Source organism: Sinocyclocheilus grahami, unplaced genomic scaffold (genome assembly GCF_001515645.1).
Source record: "Sinocyclocheilus grahami isolate Dianchi unplaced genomic scaffold, SAMN03320097.WGS_v1.1 scaffold3.1, whole genome shotgun sequence".
In the NCBI taxonomy this organism is placed as follows: Eukaryota; Metazoa; Chordata; class Actinopteri; order Cypriniformes; family Cyprinidae; genus Sinocyclocheilus; species Sinocyclocheilus grahami.
In genome coordinates, this window is record NW_015505182.1 from 2,090,119 (window position 1) to 2,106,060 (window position 15,942).

At 37.5% G+C, this 15,942-nt stretch overlaps 2 protein-coding genes across 5 annotated transcripts in view; both read left to right on the plus strand.

Moving 5' to 3' along the window:
- LOC107566348 (fer-1-like protein 4) overlaps nucleotides 1-3,497 on the plus strand; it is a 24,313-nt gene extending 20,816 nt beyond the window's left edge. Inside the window, 7 exon segments of the mRNA XM_016251807.1 lie at nucleotides 547-728; nucleotides 1,161-1,246; nucleotides 1,429-1,527; nucleotides 1,899-2,140; nucleotides 2,231-2,532; nucleotides 2,643-2,743; nucleotides 2,853-3,497. Coding sequence (XP_016107293.1) covers nucleotides 547-728; nucleotides 1,161-1,246; nucleotides 1,429-1,527; nucleotides 1,899-2,140; nucleotides 2,231-2,532; nucleotides 2,643-2,743; nucleotides 2,853-3,033 — 1,193 coding nt within the window. The 3' untranslated portion in view covers nucleotides 3,034-3,497.
- Nucleotides 3,498-6,727: 3,230 nt separating this feature from the next.
- LOC107566077 (arf-GAP with SH3 domain, ANK repeat and PH domain-containing protein 1-like) overlaps nucleotides 6,728-15,942 on the plus strand; it is a 40,772-nt gene continuing 31,557 nt past the window's right edge. For all 4 annotated transcript variants that reach the window (XM_016251482.1, XM_016251548.1, XM_016251688.1 and 1 more), the window contains exon 1: nucleotides 6,728-7,062. In XM_016251482.1, coding sequence (XP_016106968.1) covers nucleotides 6,937-7,062 — 126 coding nt within the window. In that variant the 5' untranslated portion in view covers nucleotides 6,728-6,936. The remainder of the gene's footprint in view (nucleotides 7,063-15,942) is intronic.

Consider the following 15,942-nt stretch of genomic DNA (forward strand, 5'->3'; position numbering starts at 1 on the left):
AGCCTTTGTGTTCTTTTTGGTCAGCAGTGGCTTTTGCCTTGGAACTCTCCCATGGATGCCGTTTTTGCCCAGTCTCTTTCTTATTGTTGAATCATGAACACTGACCTTAATTGATGCAAGTGAGGCCTGCAGTTCTCTAGATGTTGTTCTGGGTTCTTTTATGACCTCATGGATGAATCGTTGTTGCGTTCTTGGAGTAATTTTGGTAGGCCAGCCACTCCTGGGAAGGTTCACCACTGTTCCAAGTTTTCTCTATTTGTGGATAATGGCTCTAACCATGGTTCGCTGGAGGCCCAAAGCCTTAGAAATGGCTTTATAACCCTCTCCTGACTGATACATGTTAACTATTTTGTTTCTCATCTGTTCTTGAATTTCTTTAGATCGCGGCATGATGTGTTGCTCTTTAAGCATGCTTCACTTTGTCAGACAGGTTCTACTTAAGTGATATCTTGATTCAACAGGTCTGGCAGTAATCAGGCCTGAGTGTGGCTAGTGAAATTTAACTCAGCTTTCTAAAATAATGAATATGAGACTTGGATCCTGCAGAGTTGCTGAAGAAGAATAAGAAGACTGAGGAAGACTATGCAGAGCTGGATGAGCATAAAGCTCTTAGTGTCCTGCAGCGCTGGAAGGAGATGAGAGAGTTCTGTGAGGGAGCATGTCCTCTGGTTCTTGAACATGTGGAGGTCCGTTCACTGCTTAACGCCGAAAAGCCAGGCCTCCCTCAGGTCAGACTCCATCGCACACACACAAAGACTGGTTAGCAGTCTTAGTCAAGGCCAGTTAGCTTGAATAAAACCAACACTAAAGCTGCGTCCCAAATGACACACTGTACACTATACACTTATTCAATGCATTATGTACTCAGTTATCTTGTGTATGAGTTATATAAGGTTATTTTGTCATCCAGCATACCCTCTCATTCTAGGATGTTATTAAAGCACTGACAGTTGATTTAGTTTCTCGGTTAATTGAGTGCATCATCTGGGCATTTGAAGTACACCTTTTCTTTTTGGAATTTTCAGTGTGAGCACACTAGTCACACTATTTATACTGATAATGGCATAGAATAGTTCATAAGTATGCAAATCGGGACGCACCGTTGTACATAATCATATCTCTTAACATTATCTCTTATGTCCTTGTCTTTGACATGGCAGGGTTATGCTCACATGTGGATTGACATGTTTCCTGTGGATGTACCTCCACCACCACCTGTTAATATCAAACCTAGACTTCCAGAGAGGTAATCAGGACATCACACATTAATTATACTAAAGCAATATATGTTCCAAAAGCAAAGTGTCACCAAAAACACACTGAAAGAGAATTAAAGATCTGAAAATTACTTTCTACACTTCTCTCAAGAATAATAATTAGCTTATGTGCAATATTTGTGTAATGAGAGAATTATCCCTGTGTTTCTAGTTATGAGCTGCGTGTGATCATCTGGAATACTGATGATGTCGTACTGGATGATGTCAATCCTTTCACTGGAGAGCCATCTAGTGACATCTATGTTAAAGGGTCAGAATACACAAGAAATTAAATAGCCCAGAAAATCTAAAGTTTCTTTGATGCCACTTTACAGTTCTCTGTTCCATATAAAATTTAATAGTAATATTCCATAAAAAACGAAGTTTGGATTCCATAAGATTGTTTTTAAAAGAAATTAAACCTTTTATTCAGCATGGATGGATTTAATTGAATCAAAAGTGGAAGAGATTGCTTTTTTAAAAAGATTAAAATATATTGTATTATATTTAATGTATACAGTATATATATATATATATATTATAAATAAATACTATATATTATAAATAAATACAGCCTTGGTGAGCATAATGGACTTATTAAAAAAATATTATTAAAAAAAATATTATTTTTACATTCACCAGCTGGATTAAAGGTCTGGAAGATGAGAAACAGGAGACGGACGTGCATTTTAATTCCCTCACTGGTGAAGGCAACTTCAACTGGCGCTTTGTCTTTCACTTTGACTATCTTCCTACTGAGAAGGAGATCATCTACAAGAAGAAGGAGTCCCTCTTCGCCCTTGAGAAGACTGAATTCCGCCAACCGGCTGTTCTGGTGCTGCAGGTCTGGGATTATGACCGCATCGGTTCCAATGACTTCTTGGGTTAGTGGTTGTAGTTACTAGTCAAGGGTTCATTTATGAAATCTACTGACATTTTCTAGTTGGTCAGTAAAAACATGAGTTCCTTTCCAGGATCCATAGAGTTGCGTCTCAGTGATATGGTCCGTGCATCAAAATCATCCGAGCAGTGCAGCGTCAAGATGGCCAAAGACAAGGCTGGCCCTCGCTTCTCCATCTTCCGCAGCAAGAGGATGAAGGGTTGGTGGCCGCTCATCAAACTAAAGAGCCAAGAGGACATCGAGAGAGAGGAGAGGGAGGCAGAACAAGAGAAGAAAAACAAGAAGAAGAAGAAAAAGAAGTCGAGCAAGCGTAGCCAAATGAAACCAGAAGATCTGCAGTTTGTGGACAACAGTGGGAACACCTTCCTTCTAATGGTACAAGCACTTTGTCAGTGCACCAATAAAGAGTAAAATCAATGTGATAACACTTTTGTTTACTTTGTAAAGGTAGACTCCAACTCTTCATTCATTAATGTGGTTTGCAGGGTAAAGTAGAGGCAGAGTTCCACCTAGTGACAGCTGAAGAAGCCGAGAAGAACCCTGTGGGAAAAGCACGCAAAGAACCCGAACCTCTGGACAAACCAAAGTAAGAGACTAAAACACACTATCTGTGCATATATAGATATTCATATCAGTTTGCATCTTTATTGTGTACTTACTAAAATGTGCTACATAAATGTTTTTGTTCCTTTAAGCCGCCCCAAGACATCCTTCAACTGGTTTGTGAACCCCTTGAAAACCTTTGTGTTCTTTATCTGGAAGAAGTACAAGAAGTACATCATTGCTTTGATCATTTTGGTTATCCTTGGGCTCTTCCTCTTCCTCATCCTCTACACCCTGCCTACACACATCAGCCAGCTTATTGTCAATGGATGAGAAATGCACTGATCAACAGGGGAAATAATTATACACGTGTACATAGCCATTATTTACTTTTAATAGGAAAGACATAAGCAATAATAACTAGAATTAGACTTTAACAATACAAACAATTGCTTGTTAAAGGTGCAGCAAGCCATTTCTGACTATCACTGTTGATATTTAAAATGACCAAAACAAGCACGCCCCTACCCAAAATGATCACACCCCTATCTTGATAGCAAAATTCACAAATAAGCAATGCAATAGCCCCTTCCCCCATCATTAGTGGACACACCCCTTACTGGCAATTGGCTAAGTGTTTTTTGGTGCTCAGTCTGATCCACTTTCAACAGTGTTTCTCAGAAATTGCTTACTGCGCCTTTCATAAATTCAGTGCCGTTTAATGCTTTATGATTCCATGTACACTGATGTTCAAAAGATTAAAAGAAATTAATAATTTTAATCAAATAAATGCAGCCTTGGTGAGTTTTTAAAAAAGGATTAAGAATTTTAATTTTCAATCATGCTGCTGCTTTTAAATATATTATTTTTATATGTATTCTAGAACTGTTTTGTCAATTAAGTGATATGGTATGGAACGTATACACAACAAAAGCATTGCCTTCATTCAGAAGAAAAAATCTTTCATTTATGTCTAGACTGTCAGAACTTCACTTGTCTTTTTCCAAGATTAGGGTTTTATTTGCAGAACTAGAAAATTCAGCAATTTGAGGTTCCTGACAGAAGCCTATTCTACAGAGGTACACGGTAGTAAATTTGATAAATGAAATGCTCCAGCCTGGTCACAGTATATGCTACAGTTTCAGTGACACTGCTGCTCAGTGTACTTGATGATATGACAAATAGAAACCAACATCCATAAAAAAAAAAAGTGTATTGCATTCAGGAACATGCTTCCTGCATCTTTAGAAAAGAGAGTTTTCTCAGAATCAGAAGAGCTTTATTACCAAGTATGTTTACACACACAAGGAATTTGACTTGACGACAGGAGCTTCCAGTGTAGAAGAAAGTACAAACATAGTGCAGACATACATAGGAATAACACAGTAGGGATGTAATATAACACTAATATAATAAAAAAAGAAAAATTAAATAATGTACTATATACAGAAATAGAAGTATAGAAAAAAATTTAATTGTTTAGATAAATGTACATATATGTTTATTAGTGTGCAGATATGTTATTTACAAAGTGTGCAGTTTAATATAAATATACTATGTTAGTTGTGATGGACGATGTATAATTATGAAAGATTAATTGTTCAGACTGAATATAGCTTGTGGGAAAAAACTGTTCTTGTGCCATGTAGAGCAATAATATAAAACGTGACAGCATGTGCCTTAGTGATAGTAAATTATGTTTCAGCACTCTGTGATTCTGGGCTGATCTCAGAGTACATGATATAAACCCACTCATGTGAGATAATTACTTGTGATATAGAGAAGGATAATTATATAGAATCCACCAATGAAGCCTTACTGTCACATGGGAATACAACTAAAAACTAGCAGCTAATGGACATGCAAATGATCACTTTATAATAACCACAGTTTCCATGGTTATGGTTATACATCATCACACCTCAGTGTTACGGACAGAATGTCACAAAAAATAAATTAACCTTAAGGTATTCTCTAAAATACTATGTGAAAACCATGGTACCTGGATATATTAATCATCTACAATCTGATACCATCACCACGATGTGCAGGAGATCCATTTTATTTTCATCTCAGTTGTAATTGGATTGTCACTTTCATTTTATCAGCTTCCATCAGCTACAGCAACTTTTAGGAATGAATGAATAAATTAATTAATCTACAATAATTTGCTATATTTGACTTTTTTAATGAGTTTGTTTTCAGTGTAGTCACCTTAAAGTAGGTCTATATATTTTTACAGTGCATGGGCTTTAGGCATCCAGCCACCACAATGAGAGTTGTGAATGAACAGCTTGGGAATGTGCAGCAGGGGTCACATGGCTCTCTGCAGGGCCGTTTGGGCTGTCTTGGATAGGGAGCAAGCGGCTGACTGAGTGAAACTCTAATCAGAGGGGACGGCTGGGATAGGTGACTTCCAGGCTTTTTTTTTTAATTAATGATACGTTATGTTGTGCTCTTTTCTACACTCTCAAATCAAAAGGCAAAAAGTTTTTAGTTTTCTGATGTTCTCTCTTAATGTACTGTTTTGTTTGTGAATGAATCAGAATTTTGAATGAATCATTTACCTGAATGAACTGATTTCTGAAGATCCTACTGAATGAATACATCCTTCACCGAACAAGTCGATGGGGTTTTAAATCTGAGCGACACAAGCCTGTGAATAAACAAACCGAGACATCGCATTTTGAACAAAATTTTTGGATGTGCACAAATAGTTTGTAAAGAACCAGTTAAATGATTCAGTGTTTCACTACAAACACAAAAAGACACTTGTCGCCACCTACTGGCGTAGTGTAACCTACAAAAAAGAGTCACCGAATGAATCAGTAAACAAACAGATTTAAAAGATTCGATTCTTTGGATGAATCAAAATCCCCACTGTAACGGTTTAATACGTTTATAGGCTTTATATATATATATAATTTAGAAAATGGCCCTAATGCACACTTTTAATACATAAGAGAAAAATATCTCATAATAGCCTACAATATCTTTATATCATAGATAGAATCTGGTGCCGGTTGCATAAACTATAGGCTAGTCTTAAAAGTTAGTCATATAAGTCAGTTACATAAAACGGTAGATCTAATTTGAATCTAAAAGTAAACTGATTACTACACTGCTAGTTGATCAAACTACTTCTTAAAGGGGTCATATGACGTTGCTAAAAAGAACATTATTTTGTGTATTTGGTGTAATGCAATGTTTATGCGGTTTAAGGTTCAAAAAACACTTTATTTTCCATATAATGTACATTATTGTTGCTCCTCTGCTCTGATTGGCCAGCTATCCAGTGCGTTGTGATTGGCCGAATACCTCAAGCGTGTGATGGAGATTTTAAACCCCTTAACATACTGTGATGCCGTCTCCCAGCAGGGCGAAACAAAACCAATAAAACCCATTACAAACGAGGCATTTGTTGCATCCAGTGGGGACATAATTACTGATTATAATGACTTATACTGTCTTTTTACGCGTTGCATTGCGTATCGCACTGCGTAAACATAAAACCATGTCTGCATTTGTGATCGGAGAAACAACAAACAACAAGCGCTACTCTACACTGCTCAAAACTCGCGTTTGAATCATCAGGTATGCAACTCTTCCCACATCGTGACGTAGACATGTGGGGGCGTGTTAGAACGAGACGTTTTAGGTAGGTGTGGCTGACTCTTAACTTTTATAAAGAATATCTCTTTGGATTTGAGACTTTAGTCTTTGCAACTTTACAGATCTTTTTTATGCACCAAGAGCTTGTAACACTCCAAAGAGAAAGGAAAAATTGAAATCGCATCATATGACCCCTTTAAGACACAGTCCTAACATGGCTATGTTTATGCAACTGGCCCATGATGGTGGTATTATTCTTTTTCAGATTGCACTTGAAAACGCCATCTCCACTACCGGATAATATACTGACCACAGTAGATGTTTATAATAGTTTCACCAGTAGGCTATTAACCACCCCAGCCATTGATGTGCTTTGTGGAGACCATTGACCAACTGCGCATGCGTACTATCGAACAGTCAGCGCTAGACCAACACTAAAACCGTCCTGTTTCCTCTTTATGCGCTTTCGCCACTATAGCCAAACATAACACTGCTGCACTTTACTTGGCTACTGTGGTGACTTTTCAAACAGCTTGACACCAGCTTCCTTACTGACAATATTATCATTTTTAATGGGCTTGCTGTGAAACATTTCTTTTATAATTTTCTTAATTTTCCTTCAAAATGCCTGAGTTCATATCAGTGGACGAGTTCATCGCGGAGACTTTGGAGGACTACAGCTCTCCCACCACCTCTTCCTTCTACACCAAAATGACAAGTTGCCGAAATTCCGCCAACAATATCGAGGAGGTATGAGAATATGCTTTCATCTGCTGCCTTCTGCTGTAATCGCTTATGTCTTTGACAGTTAAGTTGTGCAACATTATGAATGAACTGAATGTGCTCTGTCCGTCAGCAGCAGCAGCAGGTCTCAGTAGGCTATGTCTTTGTGTCTTTATCCTGTTTTACGCTGTTTTGATTCAATGCAGAACTGCTTAGTCCAATGAACGTGTTGGCTTTCATGTATTTTTCTCCATGAGCACTGCTTCAAACATTACTACAGCAGACACTGACGCTCTTTGTCTTGTTGAATCCAATTGGGCTGAGCGCAGCCTATTTCCAACACCACAAACCATGTGATTTCAAGCTAAATCCTCAATTAAAATATAGAAAATTATTGTATTCATATAACCAGTGTGCTTTTAAAACAGTTCAAATTATTAAATGGCATGTATCCTCTCGTTTTCATGTGGTGCCGTGACATATAGGCTACTACAACTGAAAGAGGAAGGGTAACACATTTCTTTGTGCGTTAACGTACATTTCCTCGTCGTTATTGCACATTAAGTTGCACCGAATACTTTGCAATCTTTCCGTTTTTGTAGTAATATATTTAATTCGCATTTTGCCGCTATCTCGCGCTTCTTATCGCCTATCCCTCCTCGTGCGTCAATACGTGCTTCTGCTGTATTATCACGAGCACGTGCCTTTCATCCAGCGTTTATTAAACTGCATAAACAAAAGCCGGTTTAGGATTCATGGGCCTTTTGGAGCTAAGGAACCAGCATATAATGTTTCTGGATCCGCATCCTTTGTTGTTGTTGTTGGTGTTGAAAGAACCTTCCCATGAACCAATCATTGCCCTCTGATTTTAGGGTTAGGAATGGGATGATTGGTTGATAGGGATGTTGCAAAGGATGCTGATCCAGGATCGTATCCTGTTAGTGAAGATCATATTGTACAACGAAAATAATGTTTGGGTGAGGTTTTTTCACTGCTGTTTGCCAAGAGGCATCATTAGTGCATTAACAAAAAAAAAAAAGAAAATAATTAAATGTATTTTTTTTTTTATTATTTGTTTGTTTGCTTGCTTTATAAACATAACTTGTTTATTATTTAATTTGTATTTATCATATGTATTTGACCTGAAAACAATGTGATTATTTTGCTATTGTGTATTTTGACACAACACAGGTCATCCTCTTCCTAATAAACCAAAGCTAATTTTTATGCACATTGGTCTACATTTTCAGACCCCCAGTTGTGCCAATTTGAGGCATACAGCCGGGTCAGAGTGGTAACAATTGAATGATGACTGCTTTAATAAGAGTGACATAGTGGAATGTGAAGTAACCATGGTGATGACCTGGCCTGTGCAATACACAGCCATGCAAATTGAACAGTGCACTGCATTACATGCTTGATTGTTTGGGCTTCATGTGACAGGATGGGACCCTTAATATCTAATATTGCCTTGCACATGCGCAGCCTCAGGGGGGGTTCAGGACAAAAGCGTTATAAGAGAGTCTTGAGTGGTGGTCTGGTTTTTCTTCTGAAGAGTCAGCCACCACTATCCAAACCATTCCTCATCCTTCATAACCTTAAGACTGTTCTCAGACCAGACTTCATCAATGAAGGACACCTCTGTGTAATCTGCCTTAGTGCAGATTTACAGGCACTGAAGTAAATCCTGCTGCTCAAAACAATTATTAGAAGCTCTGGAGGGCAAGCATATGAAATATGAATGACTTAAAGGGATAATTCACCCTAAAATGAAAAAATAATAATTTACTCACCATTGTGTCATTCCAAACCTGTATGATTTTATTTATTCTCAGACTTTTGTCCATATTATCTAAGTTAACAGAGCGTAAAACAACACTAGATCTCTTTGAAAACACACACACACACACACACACACACACACATTTTCATGTTTTAGGTGAACTATCCCTTTAAATAATGAATGTTATCAGCTCTGTGATCAACGCTGTTTTGGTACAAGACCTGTTCCATTCATTCAATGTTGAATCTCACTCGCCTTCTAATATTTGAACTCGCCACCAACCTGATAGTTTAGAAAATTAAAGAGGAGGAATTGAGAGGGGAATAAGACAACACAAATAATTTACTCACCATTGTGTCATTCCAAACCTGTATGATTTTATTTATTCTCAGACTTTTGTCCATATTATCTAAGTTAACAGAGCGTAAAACAACACTAGATCTCTTTGAAAACACACACACACACACACACATTTTCATGTTTTAGGTGAACTATCCCTTTAAATAATGAATGTTATCAGCTCTGTGATCAACGCTGTTTTGGTACAAGACCTGTTCCATTCATTCAATGTTGAATCTCACTCGCCTTCTAATATTTGAACTCGCCACCAACCTGATAGTTTAGAAAATTAAAGAGGAGGAATTGAGAGGGGAATAAGACAACACAGATGCTTTGCCTTAATCTGCACTGACCTCAAGAGAGATAATGGGAACCCCATGCTATAATAGAGTCTGTGTTTAGGTCATGTGACTTAATGACAAAGCAGGAACTGAAAAGATTTCCCTGGACATTTCTGATGATGATCCAATACACACTTCAGCTATCTCTCTTCAACACAACATAGTGCTTATGTGTTCCCATTGTATGTTGCCGAAAGTAAATTGAAATGAGAGGAGATTGGGGATTAGCAGAGGCACCGGAGAGGAATAATGAAAGATAATTGGAGTGCTTGGATAATCTGCCGCACCAACAGGAGTAGCCGAGGCTGTTGTGGCACACCTTGTTTTTCCCGTATAAAGTAATGCAGAGTTACCCATTCATTCAGAATGGAGACACCTGATATTACTATTATCTTAATTCCTGGAGCATTTGGGGAGAGTAGGATGAACAAAGGCATAGTAGGGTTTTCCTCAGGTTTCTTAAAGGTTCACGCGGTATTTTTGTTTTCTAATAAAAAGTTTTAAACAGTGTTTTTTAAAATAATACTACCAAGTGCATCATTAAAATAAAATTGAATTAAATTAATTCAATAGGTAAAAGGAATTGATAACCCATTTGACTTAGCCCTGTAGCATTGTTTCCCTAGGGACCAGTTAAATGCATTACTGTCAATTACTGCAGTGCTTAATGCTATGAAAGCCAGTTTGATGCATTTACTAGTGATTTCGCACTCATGGATCCCATTTTCTTATGGACTTGATGGGACAGTTCAATGAAAACACTGTCATTGTTTACTCACTGCCATGTCATTAAAACCTGTATGACCTTTTTCCTCTGTGGAACATAAAATAGGCCTATGATATTTTAAGTGTCTCAGTCAGTGTGTCTCACTTACAGTGGAAGTCAGTGGTAACCAAAACTATTTGGTTATCAATATTTCCTTAGAAGTAATTCATACAAGTTTGGAATGACATGAGGGTGAGTTAATGATGACAGAACAGTTATTTTTGGGTGAACTATCACTTGGTTTATTTTAGTATGTCATAAAGCCCCGTCTTGGCCACACCTTTTCAAAGGAAGTGGCATCAGCATGTTATTTTATACCATAAAACATCTGCTGACTTCATGATAAACCTGCTCGGCATTCTTCATGCTGCTGAGCTTCATCTGAGTGGGTTTTATGCTATTTATGAACAAGTGTGTGTGTGTGTGTGTGTGTGTGTCTGTCTGTCTCAGACCACTCTCTGTCTTTAGAGCACTGTGGACACAAAATAAATAGCATGCCTTGCCACATTATATGAGACCCACTGATCTAAATGAGTGGTCATTGCACTTCTGGACTGCATTTTTATGGGCTAACCCAAATACCAGTGGGAAAATGACCAGTCACCTTTTACCTTATCTTGCAGTTGACAGTTAATAACTGTGAGAAAGTGAACTCATGGTGGTGTGATATTGTTTGAGTTTCACTTCTGGCCTTCTTGGTTAAGTAGCTGAAAACCAGCAGTGGTGAAGAGAGTGAATTGTGAGGGCTTTGCTTCATTAAGCACAAAAGAGGGAGATAAACATCTGGTTGTGCTCCTCAATTATAAAATACCTCAGAGCTCAAAACATTATTACTGCATGTCTCATGGTGGATTTGTGACTTGAAGCATTTGGGCTTTTATGTTTTAGCACAGAAGCTGTTCTGTTGTGGTGAATAATTTAATTTTTTTTTGATAAATTTAAACACTGTTTTCTCCCAAAGGAAAATAAATAAACTTTGGAAAAAGGACCTGAAAGATAATTATAATAATACAATTTTGATTAAAATGTGAGAAACAGTATTAGAGTTACGTCTTCACTGGCGCTTTGCACAATGACTGGGAATTTTTTTGGTGAACTATATAATAAAAAATGTTAAATGCCATATTATAATATTATCACATATTAAGGTATTGTTTCATATGAGAAAACCAGATACATTTTTGTTCAGCTAGTCATTTATTAAAAAATTTAAAAGGGACATCGGATGAAATTTTTACTTTTTTAACTTTTTTGTTTGCATTTAGTTAGGTTCTGGCGTGTCTGCCAGCTCAGAAAAGTTGAAAAGAAAACACGCAGCCAGCTTGTTATGGGCTCTCTGAGTCTGAAACTGTGTCATCTAGCGAGATCTAGTTTCAATTTGCAACCAGTTTCTATGTAGATAGCTGGCTATACTGATTGGCTTCATCACTCTGTCTCCTCTCCACCAATAAGCTGCTGTGTGGTGCGCGTTCTGGTGCAATATGGCTGCCGTCACATCATCCAGGTGGATGCTGCACATGGGTGGTGGTTGAGGAGATTCCCCCCTTCCATGTAAACCCAGAAATACGCTATATAAATGTAACAAATTATTATTATTATTATTATTTGAATAAGACCACCTCCGAGCCATATACAGAGTCCAAGGCAGCAATTAACACAGAAGAGAGGGGTGGGGTGTCTCATTTAAAGAGACATGCACCGAAACGGGTCGCTGTCAACAGAGGTGTTATTGACAAGGTAAAAAGGGTGTTGTTTTACATGAACATTGAGGAATTTTAACCAAAGTATATTGCAGACATTTCATAAAGACCCTAAAGGATCATACCAACTTGTGGAAATTGGCATCCGATGTTCCATTTAATTTCCTATATTATATTACAATATTACATATTATACTATATTAAGATGTGAGAAAATTATTATAAAATGTGAACATTTGCAGTTTTACTAATAGGAAAAAATATTTGTATATATTTTTTTTTTCACAACTATCCTCATAATTCTAAATGTTATATGCCATATTATATGGCACGTACAAAAAAAGTATATTATATATATTGCACATAATATTATATCCCATTTTGAGATATTATTTTATATTTTTTCACATTTTCAGGTAAATTATCAATTTAACTCTAAATTTGATATCCATCCATCCATTCCTTAAACCGCTTGTCTTCTGTAGGGTCGCAGACTAAATTTTATTTATCATGTTATAATATTATAGTATCCCATATTAACATATTATTTAATATTGGTGCGATCAACATTCACAACAAATAGTGTAAACAGAGTTTCTAACATAAAGAAACATGCCATGCTGTCCATTAAAAAAATGTAATGCTTCTCTCCCAGGTACAACGGTAGAAAGAGAAGGATGGCATTTCTTTTGGCAGTGTTACTGAATCAACATCACTGCGTCTGTTTACCCTGAATATTTATGGCTGGTCTTGTTTTGTTCTATCCTATGTGTGCTGCAGGGTATTTCACAAGCATTTTCATGTAATAGCACTAAATGCACACAAAAGCCAATCTAAAGGGCCAGGCACATCACTGCCATAAAGAACAAAAGAGAAGTGAGGTTAGCCATGCTGAGTACAGAATTCTCACTAAGCCTAGTCAGGGGAATGTGAATCTCGGCATGGAATGCTGTTCCAGGTGAACCACCGCACGGTTGAATTGTTATTGGCCCAGTGTACACATAACAGAGCTGACTGGAAGGGCTGAAGTTAAGAAAGTCAAACATCCTTGATGTAAAACGAGCTGTTCTTAATGTGATGATTTCCTATTTGCTTAACTTAAAGGAACTGTTTTTTGCTGTTAGCAAAAAAATAAAAAGCTACAAAAAGAACATAAGAACAACATAAAGCATATAAAACTAGTCCGTACAACATGTACACTATATTCTATGTCTCCTGAAGCCATAAGATTTTTTTTTTTTTGTGAGGAACTTTGTTTTGTGTGAGGAACAGTCCAAATTTGAGTTGGAAATTTTGCGTTGAAAATCCCATCAACGTAGAAGCTTCTGCGATAAGTTTCTCATTTTGTTTCCCACAGAATATAAGAAATCATACAAGTTTGAGGGTGAGTAAATAATGCCAGCATTTTCATTTCGGGATCCCCAAAGATAAGGGATAAGTGTCGGTTGTCAAGTCAGATTATTTGAGATCACACTCAAAGTGTTTCTCAATCGTGCTGTTTGAGGAGTTCATTACAGGCTCTCTGAACTAATAACAGTGAATTACATTTTCCTCTTCACACTATCATGTGTGACACCAATGAATATTAATTGCTTATAATCCTTTTATGCTGCCATTTGCCAAGCCTGTTTCCTTAGAGAATAAAAACAGCAAGATAAGACATGAGTGTCAGAGACCGAGGTCCTCGGCTTTGAAACAGGAAGAAGTCTCCATAGAAACTAAGATATTTTTTTAAAAGGAAGTTGATTTCAAGGCTAAGGAGAACAAAGAATCTAGTTAATCTCAGTTTTCTGCATAGTTATTGTGTAGAGTCTTTGAAAATGCGCTCCTAAACTTAACACACAGTACCAATAAACAGTCTTATGGACATGAATGTTGTGAAAGCAGTCAATGTTTAGGATCGACACCCATATTTACTGTCCTGTTCGCTCCGTTGTCTGCTGAGAGTGCATAACATCCTGCGAGATCAGTCGCACTCAGCACATCACCTGTTCCTCCTGCTGCCCTCAGGGAGACGATACCAGGCCATCAGAGCCAGAACCACCAGACTGGCCTGCAGCCTCCATCCCAGTGCAGTGAGACTGACGAACAAACATTCTTCTAATCTGAACCCAGCCCATCACATACACCACACTTCTTTTTCTACGCAACTGCAATATAGCTGGGAACTGGACTATGCATTGTTGCAGTATTTACACCATATCTCACATCTGCAGTATTTCTTTCATATGGACAATAATCCCTATGTCTCTGCTGTTTGTTTGTTTGTCTGGTACAAAGTGGTTGAATTTATTGCACTTTATGCACTCTTATTGCACTTTTACATTGAAGGCTGCTCTGATGTTATCTCATTGTTAATAATAACAATGACAAGAAAGAAAGAAAGAAAGAAAGAAAGAAAGAAACACATTTATGCATTCCAATACGCTACATGCTAACGCTCATGTCTCATGCTACCAGGGAATGTTCTCAGAACCTTGGCTAATGTTCTGGTAAGATTCTCTCAAAGTTATGAAAAAAACATACTTCCTGTAACATTAATGGAATGTTCTTACAAAGTTATCAAGTCTTTAATAATGTTCTAAAAGCATTAGCACAAAAACATTCCACTTTTGATTGCAACACCAACATCTCAAAATCCAATCAACAACCGATAGATAGACTGAATATCCATTACATTCGGGTGTACGTCACAAAATAAAAGAAAATATCACAACTTCTGTTTCACTTTAAAAACTCAAACACATGACATATTCATCTCCTGTGTGAATGTGGCCATCTAACAACCACCTAGAATACACTAGCAACCACATAGCAGCGTGTTAACACTCAGAACAGCTAAGTGACCACATAGCTATGACTTTATAACATGTCAAAGTGTATTCCAGTCTTTAATTACTGTTTTCATTGAGCTCATGTGCAATGTCGTACTTCCTTGCATTGATTTATGGGTATATGATATGGGTGTGATAGTAAAAGCACTGTTTTGAGTTGATTTACATTTCGCAGTGCTGTGTGACCTGGAACAAGTGCTGCATTACACTGTCTATTAAATGCACTGTTGTAGATGACTGACTTTTCAGTTTGATCTTCAGTGGCACGTAACAAACATGGCAGCTGCTCTTAATTTTTTTCTTAACTGGAGCAAACAAATGTCTTTGCCAAAGGCATTCTGGGGACTCCCTCAAGTCATAAGCCCAAACCTTTCTTTTGTGGCTAATAAGACTTTTTGTAAAAATGTGATTAAATCACCTGTGGCTAAATAGATGGGCACTGTTTAAGGCTATGCTGATGGGATATGAGCTATAGGGAAGTGTTACAATTCTGCAGGGTTTTATTCTCCACCCTAAGGAACAAACTGTTTATCCTGAATGAAGGGAGGGATAATTGGGACAGACATCCACAGGAAATATTGTTTCCCATTACAGATATGAAGAAACTAGACTGTCAAACTCAGGCGTGTTGCGACACTATGAAATAAAGTCTGGGATCTTGTTTATAGAGCCCCATATTGCAACACACGTTCTCTTATTGTACAACATGAGCCCTACACTTTTGTGGTGAGTGGAAATGGTTTAATGAGCCAAACTGTTGAAGACTTCACCGCAGTTTACTATTCTGAACCACACGCCGCAATGTATCATGCTCTCAGATGGCAGGCTGTAAACAAGCAACTATGAAGCTGTTAATTAATTTTTCCTTGTTTGCTCTTGTTTATTTAGTGACACGACAATCAGACTTCATGCTCTACTTGCTGCCTTATAGTAACTCAATTGTTGCATAATTCATGTAGCTAGATTAGATTTTAGTATAGAAAATGTAGCAGGTGTAATTTCAGCAGTCCAGTTTCAGAGGGCAAGCTCTCTGGGTCTTTCATTATTTCATAATCATTTCATGATTGCATGTAATTGCTATTTTTGAAACAGGAAATGTGTTTCTGTAAGGAGCCGTTTCAAGTTCTGTTTGTGCCCCTGTATG